This window comes from Trichomycterus rosablanca, chromosome 17, assembly GCF_030014385.1.
Source record: "Trichomycterus rosablanca isolate fTriRos1 chromosome 17, fTriRos1.hap1, whole genome shotgun sequence".
Taxonomy (NCBI): domain Eukaryota; kingdom Metazoa; phylum Chordata; class Actinopteri; order Siluriformes; family Trichomycteridae; genus Trichomycterus; species Trichomycterus rosablanca.
This window is the reverse complement of record NC_086004.1, coordinates 7296368-7312493: the sequence shown is the minus strand read 5'-3', so window position 1 is coordinate 7312493 and position 16126 is coordinate 7296368. Positions and strand designations below refer to the sequence as shown.

The 16126-nt window shown below is 40.3% G+C and overlaps 1 protein-coding gene across 3 annotated transcripts in view; it reads right to left on the bottom strand.

Annotated features, from left to right (window-relative positions):
* The window catches only part of sptbn1 (spectrin, beta, non-erythrocytic 1), a 76692-nt gene that overhangs the window by 21563 nt on the left and 39003 nt on the right, over positions 1 to 16126 (bottom strand). For all 3 annotated transcript variants that reach the window (XM_063012829.1, XM_063012831.1, XM_063012830.1), the window contains 6 exons: positions 8131 to 8282; positions 1964 to 2137; positions 1763 to 1854; positions 1595 to 1675; positions 1366 to 1481; positions 8 to 120 (listed from right to left, as the gene is read on the bottom strand). In XM_063012829.1, coding sequence (XP_062868899.1) covers positions 8 to 120; positions 1366 to 1481; positions 1595 to 1675; positions 1763 to 1854; positions 1964 to 2137; positions 8131 to 8282 — 728 coding nt within the window. The remainder of the gene's footprint in view (positions 1 to 7; positions 121 to 1365; positions 1482 to 1594; positions 1676 to 1762; positions 1855 to 1963; positions 2138 to 8130; positions 8283 to 16126) is intronic.

Genomic DNA, 16126 nt, shown 5'->3' with positions numbered 1-16126 from the left:
AACTTACTTTCCCAATACGCTTGCCTTCCACTTTCAGGGCTTTCATCTTAGAGAAATAGTGGTAGTATGTGACGACATAGGTGATGACGGACTTCTCGTCAGGATGATCTACGCTGATATCTACAAAGAAAATGACGCTTCAGTATCTTCATAACAACAAAAGCTTTAGATTTTTAAGTCATTTATTATTTCCAGTTGGAATTAAGAGGAAGAGGGCAGCCAGTAACAAGACGAATGGATACAATTAGAGGATCATTAAACGAGCCATTAAAAAGTCTTAAAAAAGTAAATAGAAAACAGGTTATTCTGAAAAAACACCATCCACATGTTTGCCAGGAGTCAGACTTGACTTGATGACACTTAATAAAAATACCTATAAGCAGCAAGCGTTCACATTTTTGTAAATATTTTGTTAATGTTTGTTTCTTTTTTGGTCTTTACTCCCATCATGTCACTGGTATGAGGCCCTGTTACCCTATGCCTTATTCTTAATCATTAGTAGCTGTATTTACACCCCTTTGGGTTTTTCTAGCTCATTTGTAACTTTAACTGAGCTTGTTCTATGTATTTGTGTAACTGACATTGTTAGGTTGATCCATTATGACCACCCTCCTAATATTTGGTCAAAACAGCTCTGGCCCACCAAGGCTGGGATTCCACAAGACAAAAAAAAGAGTACTGTAGTATCAGGAACCTGGAACCTGGAACCAGCAGTTTTGTCCAGTGCATCCTGTTGCAGTATCTAATCACAACAGATTCTGTTGTCCTCTGGGAAGAAGACAGTTTGTCCGACAGTTCTGGGAAGAAGTTTGTCCGAATTCTTAGATACCTTACAATGCTGCCTACTAAGGTGCCCTATTTCAAAGGGACAAACTGACTGAATGACGAGGGAGCATCCGATGCTTCCTTAGCGGTGAAGGCAATCCCAGCATTCTGTGCGGCACAACTATTCTCACCAAAGATTTCAAATATGGTGAACAAATGCAGAGTTTTTTTTTTATGTAAATAAGTGACATTTATTTGCAAATTCGGGCTTGTCAGTGACAATTTTCGGTACACAGAGGGAGATGTTAGCTTGCTAGCAGGTCGAGCTGCCTCAGCTTATTGGTTTAAATGGCCTGAGGCTAACTGTGTTAGCTTATTAAGCTAAAACTGCGGTGATGTAATCGGTGTAATCTCTGTCTAATAGTGCATCTATTATTCTGGCGTCTATTAATCTAACAGTGTCTAAATAATCTGCCTTGTAAGTTTGATGTCTTATTAGAATCCTCTCTATTTAGGCAGTTGCCTTAGTAGGCAGTAGGCAGCAAGGCAGCTCACTAGGTTTCCCCAAGATGCAGGTGTTGGTGAGCAGGATGTTCTTACCCTCAGGATCGAGCAGTTTGGTGAGTCCCAGGTGCTGCTCGGCCAGATTGAAGGCATTCTGCAGGTTATAGTGAACGTTGGACTTCTTCAGCTTGTCAAAGTCAACAATGTCTGGCCTGTGACCAAATTGAAGATGGGGGAGAGAAAATTTACAGAGAGTCAAATACCACAGGAGGGGTCTGAATTGTGGACAGTTTAAGCCACACATTGTGGTCAGCTGGGTTTATACCTGTGTTTGTGAATGAGGGCGTTGAAAGCCATTCCGTCACGCCAGCTGGTGGTGAAGTTGTGGATGTTGACGTTTGGATAGCTGCAAAAAAAGCAAATAATAAATATTACAATTTCATCTTCATTATGAAAAAAAGGAACTGTATGGTTTTTAAAATGGAAACCTCACCCTGCGGTCTTCATCTGACACCACAGCAGCAGAGCGTCTTTAGCCGAGCGCTTCTCTTTATTGTCTTCTGTCTCAACACTGATGTCCTGGATCTGTTTCACACACAGAAACACACAGTCTGACATACAGCAACCACGTCGTACTTTAAATGACATGCCGAAACATGCAAAATCCAGTGATTAATGTATTTTCTATTGTAACCTGGAAGCGGAGGATGATGGTCCAGATAAGACCGAGCGTGAGGCGGTGGTTGCCGTCGACGATGTCGTGGGAGCCCATGTTTTCCAGGTGAACCCGCTGCTCTTTGAGGAACTGCAGAGCTTTGTCAACATTCTCTAGACAGTGAATTCTCATTCTGCCCTTTGTGGGTTTGGGCTGGAGACAACAAAGTGCAGAATGATTAATAACATTTAGACATTAATTCCTGCAGTGGTTCTTATTTTTTTGTTTAATTAAACAAAAAATGCCATTTGAGCAAAATGAATGTGAGGTTAATATGTAGTTCATTTACATTTGCGGCATTTAGCAGATGCTTTTATCCAAAGCGACATACAACTATGACTGAATACAATTCCAGCAATTGAGGGTTAAGGGCCTTGTTCAGGGGTGACAAGATCATTAGTCCATTACTGTAACCACTGAGCCTGAAGTGCTCCGGCTTCCTTTGTACAGTCTTATAAATGCGGCCAAGTTTGACAGCCAATATTCAAACTCGAGCTCAAGATCCCATGATGCATTAGACATCTGCGCCACCTGAGCACCCATAATGTAAGATTTTTTTTACCTGGCTAATATTCATTATTGGGACAGTGGTAGCCTAGTGGACAGTGCTTTGGGCTATCAATCGAAAAATTGAGGGTTCGAATCTTAGCTATACCAAAATGCCACTGTTGGGCCCTTGAGCAAGGCCCTTAACCCTCTCGCCGTACAATGGTTGACCCCGTCCTCTGACCCCAGCTTCTAAAAACAAGCTGTGATATTCGAAGAAAGAATTTCATTGAACTGTACATGTGTATATGTGAGTGGTTTGCAACATTTACTAAAGAGTTTGAACTGGATAAGAGCTACTAGCCAAGAATAGTGCAAAAAAGCAGAGAGTTTGGATACATGAACCCATTTCCATACAACCAATCACAGTCCGGACTCTGCCACGTCATGACGCCATGCTACAATACAAAGAAAATGAGGCTAAACATGATGTCTCTATTGAGTGGCATGACGGTCTATTAAGCTGGCCCACATTTAGATCTCTGGTGTGGCTAAAATCCTAAATCTCAGTAATTAGAAAAGGTGTCAACATGATCAGTTTTAGTTTTCTTCTGTTGCCGCAACCAGCCTCAGATGCCTTCAGATACCCTTCAGGTTATCGAGTTCAGTATTGCTGTCTTTAATCAGTGGTATTTTATGCAGAAAGTCAAAGTTCAGTCCCCGATTGACCGACCTAGGTCCACATTTAGGTTCATGCAGGTGCACCGGCTGACATGAGTTAACATGACAGGCTAGAGTATCCATCCTTCCCCTGCAGGAACACAGAACTGCAGCTGAAAGATCCAGCTGAGCTGAACTTAATGCTGCAGCGTGGCCTTTGGCACAGACTGGGTGCACTGTCCAGTTTCTATTTTGACACCTGCGTTGGAGGAAAGTGGCCCTCACAGGAAAAGCTAAATGTCAAAGGGCAAGGAGTGGACATGCAAAAAATGTAAACTAAACAGGAATGATGTGTGCTGGGTAAAGGACAGACTCAATGGCCCAACCTTAGTCCAAAGTCTGTGCATATGTCATAATGACCTTTGACTAGACTTCAGACTGAGGTGTGGCTGTAGATTCTAGAGAAAAATGAAATAACAGAATCACGGGTGCGCGCCTAGAGTTCCTGTACGCCATAATATCAATGCAGATGTTTCATGATTAGCAAACAGTGACCAAAAATTGGAGACTGAAAAGGTGTGTTGTTTCTGTACCCCCCCTCCTTCAGAGATAAAGGTGGTATGGTCCTGGCTGAGTGTGTGAGCAGGTCTTCTGCAGGCAATCACTCACACACACACACTGCAGTGGCATTGCGGCTCTTTGAGATGCAGATGGCATGCACTCGCGGTGGGGTGAGAACGGTACACAGGCTGGAAGATGACGGCAGCACTTTTCGGGGGAACTACAACACTGGAGCTGATTATTCGGCACTGCACCGTCATTGTTTGCCATCTATAGGCCAAAAGTATAAAGACACTTAACTAGTAGCTTGTTGGACATCCTAGGCTACAACAATGAGTATTAAGGTTTTTTGCAGCTAACAGTCCCTACTATTTTGGGAACACATTTTGCAAGGGTGTCTGTCAGAATTTGTGCCCATTAGCTCAAAATAACATTTGTGAAGCTGGCGCATTATAGTACTGTGGTATAGCTAACAGGTTTTTTTTCTGTTGTTGTTTTGAGTGTGTTTGAAACATTTAGTCAAAGAATAAAAGTTGCAGATAGAACCAGAGTTGGATCTGACTTGATCTTGCATTGCAGATAATGCAGATAATGTGATAAAAATCTAGCAAGCTGAGAGAGCGGATCTGGACCTGAACCATGACTTCATATGAAACCATTTATGCTTGATGGAAGCTTGATAACTAAGAAAGTCAAGAACTAACAACGGGATCATTGCTAAGAAGGCAGGAAGACATGTGTAAACTAGTCTGCTTCAGGTACATGAACCCGCTTCAAGCTAATATCAAATGTCCACAATCCACAATCCTCACAGAAGCAAAGTAGGATGTTGTGTAGGTGCTTTTAAATCGAGATCTACCTCACTTTCAGTTGAACCAGTACCATTATTGGTGGCAGCTCACTTGGGTGGACTGGCTTTGTATGTACTATCACCTATTGGGTTAAGTTACAAAACTATATTTTGGCTTAGGTTCATTCTAATTGGTAAGAAAGGAAATGCAAAAATCTTATTACTTATTGGGTACCGTGATGAAAGCAATGTCACATGCTAAAATCAAGGCCTTGCCAAACCTTGGGCTGGACCTACTGTATCTATTGTATAAGTAAAAGTGAAAGTAAAATCTAACTATGATTAAACTAAACCCAGTGGTGAGCAGAAGACAGTGTGGTGCTATCAGTTCAGAAATCCCCCTTTCCACCAAATCTAGTCATTTCCAGTTTCCCCATTCACATGCACTACCTCGGTTCTGGCCAAGGAGAGCAGCATATATGGGCCCAACCGACATGCACAGTTGCCGGAGAAACTTCATCCAACCTTCCCTTACCACAGACACATCCAATTGTGTCTGTTAGAGAGTTGGACATGTCAACATAAAATAGTGGAAGAAACTGGCCACACAGTCAACACACCCACTTCTACTAACTCCTCCAACAAAAGTCTATGGATCTCTACCTTTAACCTTTAACAGTCAGCTATGCTAAGTGAGTCATCCTTTTCATACTTTTAATAACTGGGTGTAGCAAGAGATCCTTCCAAATCAAGGGATAGCCATCTCCCCAGCTTCAGTAACTACAACAATAAAACTGTAACACCATCTACCACTGCATTAGTTCCCACGCTGGCCAACAGGTATCCCACACATCCAAATATCCAGGAAAAAGATCCCGGATGAGCCCCCAGATGTTACGCTCCCTGTGAATATTGTTGTGCTCTGTGTGCGATACTCCCCTCAGCTCAACACATTCCTTGTTTCTCCTCCTTAATCCCTAGTTACTAGGAGGGTAACATTTTTGTTCATTCAGCATAAGAACTCTCAGCCACAAATTTTAATAAACACAATTCTACACAGAATTATCATTTTATAGACTTCCGTAACGTCCTAATCCAATAACGACTAGTCAATAATTCTCTATTACTTTTGTATTTGCTGATACTCTGACATCTCCACAGTAACCAATCAACTTAAATGCAAGCACGCTATGCAAACATCAAATGACATACTGGAGGAGCCTTGAGGAACTTTTTCCTCAAGTTTTAATAAGACAACAACCCCAAGCATACTGCCAGAAATAACTTTACTGGTTTTTTAAAAAAGATAAAAGGTCTGCCAACATTTTGAATTAAAACCTATTAGAAATTAATTATTTTCTAGATTCCCTCTTGTGAATCCCCTCCAACATGTAAGAACACCACTAATACACATCAAGTTGTTTTACTGTATTTGTACCAAAGTAATAAGAGGTTATTTCCCACCCCGCATTTCCTCCCATAAAATAATAGTAGCTAATAGCAGCTGGCACAGCTGAGAGCTGCACTGGGGTCTTTATGGTGGTGGGCTTGCGTATTAGACTGCAGAGTCCATAGATTAACTAATGAATAGATTTTGAATCATGGGTTAATTAAAGGGACACCTGAGGCTTGGGAAATTGAAGATGGTTTGCCAAAATAAGTGCTGCAAAAAATATTTATCTCTTAATGCAGATGCTTTTCAAAAGTAAATGTCAACTAAGATTTAAAAATAATGTACTAGCGTAATTCATTTGTCCTGTCCACATACTTTTTTTGCTTATATTTATAAGTACAAAGTAAACCGGAGTCTAACTTTAAAATGAACATTTGCAGTTGACGTGTAATTAATAAAAATAAATGGTTAAATATGTTTCTATCGTGTACGTGACCTTCAAATTTGTATCAAAGTCTATCCATGATTTCCATTCATTTCTGATGATAAATATGAGGAAGTAAAATGTAAAAAAAATCTCTGTGGCTCAGCTGTGAGCCTTTTAAGCATGCTGAGTGTATCCTTGAAGCCGAGGGTGTGCCTGGATACTGTGTTTCCTTTGCTGATTCTCCGGGAGGGGAGATACCTAATCAAAAACCCCGAGGACGAAAGGAAAAGTCTTTGTGAATAGGGTACGTGATGATTACAGGCAGCAAGGGTTCAACCCTGTCGGCATGTCCACTATTCTGAATTTTGTTGAGTCATACAGTCCAGCTATTTCATCATGCTCTACTCCTACACACTGCTGTTGCACTCAGTATTTAAATGACAGAATCAACTACAATGCAGATAAGCACAAGCTCTGAGAAGTGACCCTCTGTTTATCAATGAAATAAGAAAAATTTTATCATTTAAAGAGACCTTCAGAAATGTATCCAGTGTAACAGTGCAAAAAGTCATTTTGTTATTTTTGAAACAGAAGGTCATGGCTTCACAACACAACAGTAACACATTAAGAAACTTCAAGTACTAGAGACTTAGAGGTGGACTTAAGACCAGGACATTATATAAGCAAAAGCCTATGAGTTTGTTGGATTATCTATTTTAAATCATTAGCATTTCCTTTCTCAAGGTTTTAGACTGTGGGTTTGTGTAAAAACCTAGTGAGCTGCCTTGCTGCCAACTGTCTACCTAGGTAGCTGCCTAAATAGAAAGGATTCTGACATCTAATTGACATTGAACTTTAAAAGTCAGATTATTTATTTTGTTTATGCATTTTCTCTCCAGACTTTAGCGTATCCAATTACCCAATTGCATTATGCTTTCTCTCTACTGACGCTGATCTCCTCCCTGGTTGAGGAGAGCGAGACTGACACGCACCCTCCTACACGTGCAGTAGCCGACTGCATCTTTTCACCTGTGTGAGGCAAGTTTATATGCGGATCAGCTTTGTGTACAGAGAGCCACACCCTGATCAATGCAAAAATTATTATATTTTTTGACAATTACTTGCATTTTAAAATATCTCCGCTCACTGCTTAGTTTTTGTCCACCATGTTAGAAATTTTTTGTCAGAAAAATTGTGCCACACTGAATGCTGGAATTGCCCTTCACAGATGAGGAAGCATTTTGATGTTCCCTTATTATTCAGTCAGAATATCGCCAGTGCGCGGTCATGCTGGAACAGGAACGTCAAACCCGAGACTCAATAGCCGCCTGACAGCTGATTGTGGGCTAGCTTCTAAGACTGCTGTGCGCCATCACAGCACAGCACTGTCTGTGCATACTAATTTTTCCAATTTGATACAAAATTGATTTAAATGGTCATTTCTTTTAGCAGTAGGTCAGTTTGCAGTGTGTTATCACTCTGTGGATCAGGCTAAAAACAGGAAAACACAGCTTGAGCGATTACATGACGTACGTGGTTTAAACATCTGAAAGTGAAAACACCAGCATTTCTCCCAAGCGAAGGCCTAATAACTGCTTTCCCTTTATGACAGCACTGTAATTTAGGAGCTCATAGCTTAACCCCATTTAAGTAAACACCAGTTTGTCTTACAAAGAACAAAAACTAGACAGATTATCGTATTCTAAGGGCTGTGTTCTATTTCTGTTCACCAGTTCAGCACTTGAGCCGCTGTAATTTGGGTAGTTGATGAATCATGTTTCCTCTGAATAGTGGAAGCCAATAGTAATTCATAGAAGTGTAACACTCACCAGTCTCTCTCCAGACAGGACCTCCAGGAGCTTGATGAGCATACGTCCATCCCGCAGGTCCATGTACAGGTCCGTAATACGGCAGGAGACTCGAGCCAGGTGGGAGTTGACCCATTTGGTGAAGGTCTTCTTCTGCACTGCCTCACGCTCATCTACAGAATGGGAACAATGAATGTAAGATCTACTAACAGTCAAGAAACTTGAAGTTTACACAGAAACAGAATAACAGCCTTTTGTAGCTATAAATACTCGTAACATAGTTGCATTTATGGCTGAATACTGAATGGTCTTTCCTAAATGATAATTATATTTGATAGTGTAATAACAATAGGATTAACACATTAAGAATGTCTTAAAATTGCAGAAAGTTTAGATAGCAAAGCTTCTTTGAAGTTAGTGAAGGCCTGTACCACTCTGTAATGAACCTAGTCCAGTAGTCCTGCTTTAATATATGTATAAAATTACTGTAATTAAATTGTGCTACATTTTTAGACCTGGACACAAGGAAATCTGTTTCAGATTTCACATGTGTACCTGGTGAAACACCAGTTCAGCCTGTAAAGTGGTTGCTACACACCATTCTACCAGGATTCGTTCCTTGACTACAGAACTTAGCCTGTGATTCATATGTCGGACTGGGTTTTGTTAGAGTATGTGGGTACCTTTCGCCTTCTATAAGCATGCAGAACGTAAACTAGCTGCTCATGAGTGAATATACAGGGGTTGGACAAAATAACTGAGACACCTGTCATTTTAGTGTGGGCGGTTTCATGGCTAAATTGGACCAGTCTGGTGGCCAATCTTCATTAATTGCACATTGCACCAGTAAGAGCAGAGTGTGAAGGTTGAATTAGCAGGGTAAGAGCACAGTTTTGCTCAAAATATTGCAATGCACACAACAGTATGGGTGACATACCAGAGTTCAAAAGAGGACAAATTGTTGGTGCACGTCTTGCTGGCGCATCTGTGACCAAGACAGCAAGTCTTTGTGATGTATCAAGAGCCACGGTATCCAGGGTAATGTCAGCATACCACCAAGAAGGACAAACCACATCCAACAGGATTAACTGTGGACGCAAGAGGAAGCTGTCTGAAAGGGATGTTCGGGTGCTAACCCGGATTGTATCCAAAAAACATAAAACCACGGCTGCCCAAATCACGGCAGAATTAAATGTGCACCGCAACTCTCCTGTTTCCACCAGAACTGTCCGTCGGGAGCTCCACAGGGTCAATATACACGGCCGGGCTGCTATAGCCAAACCTTTGGTCACTCGTGCCGATGCCAAACGTCGGTTTCAATGGTGCAAGGAGCGCAAATCTTGGGCTGTGGACAATGTGAAACATGTATTGTTCTCTGATGAGTCCACCTTTACTGTTTTCCCCACATCCGGGAGAGTTACGGTGTGGAGAAGCCCCAAAGAAGCGTACCACCCAGACTGTTGCATGCCCAGAGTGAAGCATGGGGGTGGATCAGTGATGGTTTGGGCTGCCATATCATGGCATTCCCTTGGCCCAATACTTGTGCTAGATGGGCGCGTCACTGCCAAGGACTACCGAACCATTCTGGAGGACCATGTGCATCCAATGGCGGTGCCGTGTATCAGGATGACAATGCACCAATACACACAGCAAGACTGGTGAAAGATTGATTTGATGAACATGAAAGTGAAGTTGAACATCTCCCATGGCCTGCACAGTCACCAGATCTAAATATTATTGAGCCACTTTGGGGTGTTTTGGAGAAGCGAGTCAGGAAACGTTTTCCTCCACCAGCATCACGTAGTGACCTAGCCACTATCCTGCAAGAAGAATGGCTTAAAATCCCTCTGACCACTGTGCAGGACTTGTATATGTCATTTCCAAGACGAATTGACGCTGTATTGGCCGCAAAAGGAGGCCCTACACCATACTAATAAATTATTGTGGTCTAAAACCAGGTGTTTCAGTTATTTTGTCCAACCCCTGTATGTGAATAAGTGAATGGGCAAGTGGACCAAGTGGACTCATACCCTGACCATGGTGTGTGCTTGTCTTGAACTAAATGCTTCCTCTCTTTACAAAGCCTGTTTGCTCTTCACAGGCACTTTTCTCACAGCTTCTAAAGCCTTTTTTATCATTTATATAATGGTGGAACCACCTACAGACACTTTCCACACAGCTATAAGGCACTCTTTTTAAATTAAAAAAGAAAAAAAATCCTATACAGTTTGCTGGGCCATCAGCGCCATGCACTATTCTCACAGCTTCTAGAACTTTCTAGCTTTATACAGCATGCTGGCTACAAAGACCATCTTTTCACAGTTTCTACGATTTTCTTTCCTTATGTGAGGCACTTATTTTACAGTTTCTGGAACATTCTTCCCTTGTATCTGCTGAAAGACTCTTTGAACACCACCCTTTATGCAAGGTGTTATGTATAGACTAACTACACAGCACTAGATTTTAATTAAAGCATGTAGAAAACCGACCACAGCATGAAGACTAAGTGGTTAAGTGGTTATAACACCAGAGACTTGTACTTCCTTTAAGACGTAATTTCATTTGGTTTGGTCCATCATTCTGTTCTGATGATCTTACTTAAACATCTAGTGCCCTTTCTCTCACCTCTGTCAGAATTATTTTAATACATGACACTTCCACCACTAACATATCTCGTCCTATGAAACAAGTGGACATCTGGCTATCCTGTTCATGCTGTCCTGCAACCCTGACCTCACCCATGAGCACATTTAGAGAAGAGTTTATTTATAAACCTTTCAATTTTCCTGTTATTGCATTCCTCATGTCTGCACTGACGTCAGCACCTCATTCAATTGTTCTCCCTTCTCTAGCATCTTTCCTGACCGACCCCCCTGTCATTGAAACAAGACAGGAAGACTACAGCTCTCCTTGACCCACCGGCTCACCCACCATGCAATCAGAAGGAGAGTTAAACAGAAAAAAAGAGGCACCGGGAGTGACGGGGGGCATGACAGGGGTCAGCGTAACAGAGTGCCCTGCCCAAAACAACAGAACATCAGCAAACAGAGGAAGAACACATCTGCCAGTGAGAGTGGTCACAGAGCACAGGGCCAAATAGGTCAGATATCTGGGGTAAACATAAGCCTTCTATCAAATAGTCTTAAGAGCTTTAATAATAATAACAACAACAATAGAGTTTCAGCAGAACATTACTGTATTGATATTTGTATATGGTTTTGCAAGCTGTTCTAAACATATTTAATGTTACAATTTATTGTTTATTAAAGAATAATAATTAATTAAACAGACACAGTAAACAAACTTTTGTACATACAATTGGAAAAAATAACATAAAAAATAGTTTATACACTGTTAATATTAAATATATATATTTAATACATAATACATAATATTTTATACATTTAATTATATATATATACTGTATATATATATATATATATATATATATATATATATATATATATATATATATATATATATATATATATATAATTTTATAGAGATAATTAGAAAATTAATACAAATTTTAAAAACAATCTACAACATATAAACACACACATATAAATATATAAAATATAATGATAAAGAAATAATGATGATGAATATAATTATCATAATACTGTATATGCCATTATTTAAATAAATTTTAATTAATTAATTAATTGTAGTTTTTGTATGTAATTTAATATATTTCTATTATCAAACCAAAATGCTGCATATAATACAAAAAAACACCTAAATGTAAGGAATGTACAGGTCTTTTCATGGTTAACAGTCAGGATGTATAAGGTTTGGGTGTGTATAATTTAGTAAAAGATGACTGCTTCTGTAACACGCATTCACATGAGTGAGGTAAGCATGCACATAATCTGTCAATCAAAGAAACAAGAGGATAAATGAGGTATGCTGAGGTATGCTGAAGTACACTGCTGTACACTGCTGTAAGGCATAAACACACTGACTGACTGACCTACCACACACACACACACCTACCCACCCGCACACACCCACACGCTCACACAGGGGAACCTTAAAAGTGCTGACCTCGTGTCTCTCTCCGTTTCATATGTCTATACGTTCCACATGTTCAACGGCTTCTAAAGCTTGAGCACTGCTGCACCAAACCAGGAAGTGAATTTAACACATAACGACCTCTCTCTTACACATCACCACGTTATTACCACTAACACCACTGTAATAATAATGATGAAGTGCTGATGGACTACACTGCTATAAAAGTACAACAAATAAGACTTTAATTTCATGCTTGAAATTCTCAACATTAACAGTGTCGTGAATCAAACGTGTTCTGTATCACACTTTTAATACAACATTTGTAGAACATACGCCAGGTCCTGCTAGCCTTTCCAATCTAAACAGGGGTCATATGACAAGCCAAAGTGAAAAAATTCTCTAATTCATTATCCTCAGCCCAACAGAAGCTAGTACGCTGTATAACCTCCATTTCACCAGCTTCAGCACAAGCACTGGAGCTCCATTGTAAGCCAATAACACCAGTGCTGATAGCATCCTACACTGCATATTAGCAGGGGCCTGCGGACTCCCCCATGAGACTGTGGGTAAAGAAACAATGGCTGCAGTGTTCCTCCCCTCGCCCCATCCAAAACCCAGGGGAAAGCCGCAGGAATGCACTAGCATCTGGTCCTATCCTTAGGTAAACACATCCCTCTCTTTTCTACTCTTTGCCGTTAAAATCTGCCCTGCAGAGCAGCTAGGACACATACGCAGTAAACTCTTCTAAACTCTTGCCACATTGCAAATATGGTTTATGATATTTCTGTTGCCTTAATGACCCAGTAGGGAGGCGCAAGCAAAGCAGCAAGGGTCACGGATCCCACCTTCATGTGTTCAGCACAAATGTTCTGGAACCAGATGTGGCACCCATAAAGATAAAAAGAACATCAGCAAAATTAGGAAAAACACAAACAAATAACCAGTCAAATGTCTGGTATGAGCCTTATATAATGACAACAGGGGGCATGTTCTTTCTATTTCCTGTTACCGCCTAAAACATGCAAAACGTGACTCAGCTGCTTTAAATCACTCAAGTTGTAAGTGAATGAGTAAGTACAGAGTATGAGTATGTGATGCCCATAAACAGATAGGTTCCCTATCTAGGGTGTATATCACCACATTACAGTCTTGTATTATAGCTGTACTCTATCAGAAGGCACCAGTCTTTCTAACATTTCAACATATACACAGATTGATGAACAAGGAAGGCCCGGCACATTTTGGCACCCATCAGACAAACTGTTCACCTTGCTGCATGGGAAAAAGACTGAGCAGCATATGAGCCAAATCCTTGAGACTCAGAAATAGCTTCTATTGGTCCTCCTGGTCTAATCTAACGTTCCTTACCACACCCACCACAGTACTGTATTTGCACATACCTCATTTAAATGTAAATATTTGTCTGTATGTTCATTGCTATGCCTGTTATGACTTACTATGTATGTATGTTGTTTTGTGTAGCACCTTGACTCAGGACTAGAACTTGTATTACACCAGAATTACATCAATGTGGCGCTGAGCTCTGATTAGGATTAAGCAGTTACTAAAATTTAATGTACTTGTAATGAATTATTGAATAATAATAAATAATTATTACTAAATGACTAATAATAACATCAACAACAACAATAATAATTGTTATTATAACTAGGTTATGTTAATGTTATATGAACAAATAGATAATTACTTATTACTAAATGACTACTAATAATAATAACAACAATAATAATTGTTATTCTTACAAGGTTATGTTAATGTTTTATAAATAAATAGTTTTAGATTTTGAACATAAATTAAATAGATTGAATATGGCAAAGGATTGCATTTTTACATTAAAATGACTTTTTTAATCAAAGATTGAAATTAAGACTTATAAATTTATATATAAATTTATAATTAACAAATACATGTGCGTACATTAGAGACAGGGTGGTGGAAAGGTGAAGTAATCATTTAAAGGTGCAGTGAGGTGAGGTGGTGAAGCTGGATGACTAAATACTTGGGCTTGAGTGGACAAAGTAATGCAGTAAAAATTGATGCAGAGAGGTGAAGAAGAGAGTGCAGGCAGGGTGGAGAGTGGGCGGCGTTATTTGCAATAGAAGGATTTCTGTGAGAGTAAAAGGGAAAGTTTACAAGACATTAGTGAGGTCTGCTATGCTGTATGAATTAGAGGAAGTGGCACTAACTAAAAGACAGGAGACGGAGCTGTAGGTGGCAGAGAGGAAGATTATGAATGAAGGATGTTTTGGAGACAAGGTTAGGGAGGTGAGATTAAGACTGTTTGGGCATGTGCTTTGGAGGGATGAGAGTTCTAACAGGAGAAGAGTGCTGAAGAGAGGAAGGCCATAAGGAGGTTTATGGATGTGGTAAGGGAGGACATGCAGGAGGTTGGTGTGATAGAGGAGAATGTTCAGGACAGAGCAGTCGAAAGAAGAACAAGATAAAGATTATATTGAAAGTATAAAGTAATTGTAATCACATTACATACAAGAAAATATATAATAGTAAACAGAGAGAATGTTTTGGTTTTGAAAAACAGAGTGGCAAGATGGGGCAGTGGGTAGCCTAGGTGCCTGGGTTTGATTCCCCGGCCGGAGAGCCAGGATCCGGTCTGTTTGGAGTTTGCATGTTCTTCTTTCTGTGCTCTGGTTTCCCCTCACAAGTCCAAAGACATATAGTCAGGTCAATTAAAGTTACAAAAAATTGGCCTTAGTGTGAAAAAGAGTGCTTGTGTCTGCAACGTGATGGGCTATTGACCTGTATGGGGGTGTTTGCGGGGAATCAGACCCACCATGATTCAAACCAGAATAAAGCAGTGGTAATTATTGTAAAAGTAATACAGGTAGTAAAAGTTCCTGTGCAGTTTATTAAAGGATGCTTAATTTTCATATTAGTGAAACTTCATTAGAAATAAGACTAATGAACACTGAAACCAAAGCACTTTGTCTCTAAAGCAGTGGACAAAAGATTAGGCTTGATCCTGCCTGGCTAGCTGCATCTCAACACAGATTTAACAGGACAAAGCGTATAGATTTATTGACATTTCTGCCCATTAAACAAGCCACACCCTACACAGCAAAGCATCCTACCCAGCAATCTGTGGATCTGCTGAACACGGGGGTCAGACTGCAGAAACGAGGCAAAATGTCTCAGTCATTGTAAATGAATGCTGGGGAGGGGTTGCTCTGTGTTCAGAGATGGCATCCTTTCTCTCCCTCTGATGTTTAAGCATCCTGTGGTGAGATGTCTGATATTCTTCAGGACATCCTGTACTTCTTGGGGCAGTTGGGTCTCAGGACCAGATTTGGGGTGTGCCAAAGGCAGTCATTTATTTCTTGCATTGATGGACACCACACATATTTTTCATTTAAGATGAGCCTGATGTTGTGACAATAAGAAACAGGGTTTGTTTCTAAGAATGATGGAGGGATTGTGTGTCTTAGTGCGAACACTGTGTTTAGTAAACAAGACACTTTTAGATCCAGGCTCCTGGTTTACTTTGTGCCGCTGCACTTTTAGATGTGTAAGGCAAAATTGGTTTTAATGGTTTTCCTAGGCTATTTATGGATTCATCAGATCAATAGGAGATGCATTTGAAGTCCGATGAGCCTTCCATTCCAGGAATTTATAGGAGCATCCAAAAAAAGGAAAAGATGGCCTCATCATTTCTCTCCATAAATGATCTGCAGGTAGTATGGTCAGCAGTTTGCAAACAAGCAGTAGTTGCTATTATCAATGTTAACGGACGTTGTGTCACTCCCAGTTATCCCAGATTGGTTGTCAAGCAATTGATGTGTCTATATTTGCAAAATGTTGGCTTCTAAATGACAAACAGAACTGCATTCAATCATCCAGAGTTCTGTGTTTGGGTCCTAAAAATACTGCAAGACATCCGTGGCTGGGAGCTGATTGGCCCTTCTCTCTAGCTGGAAGTTATCCCATCAACCATACGATGCTTGTGCTTCCATGCTTTTGGGTA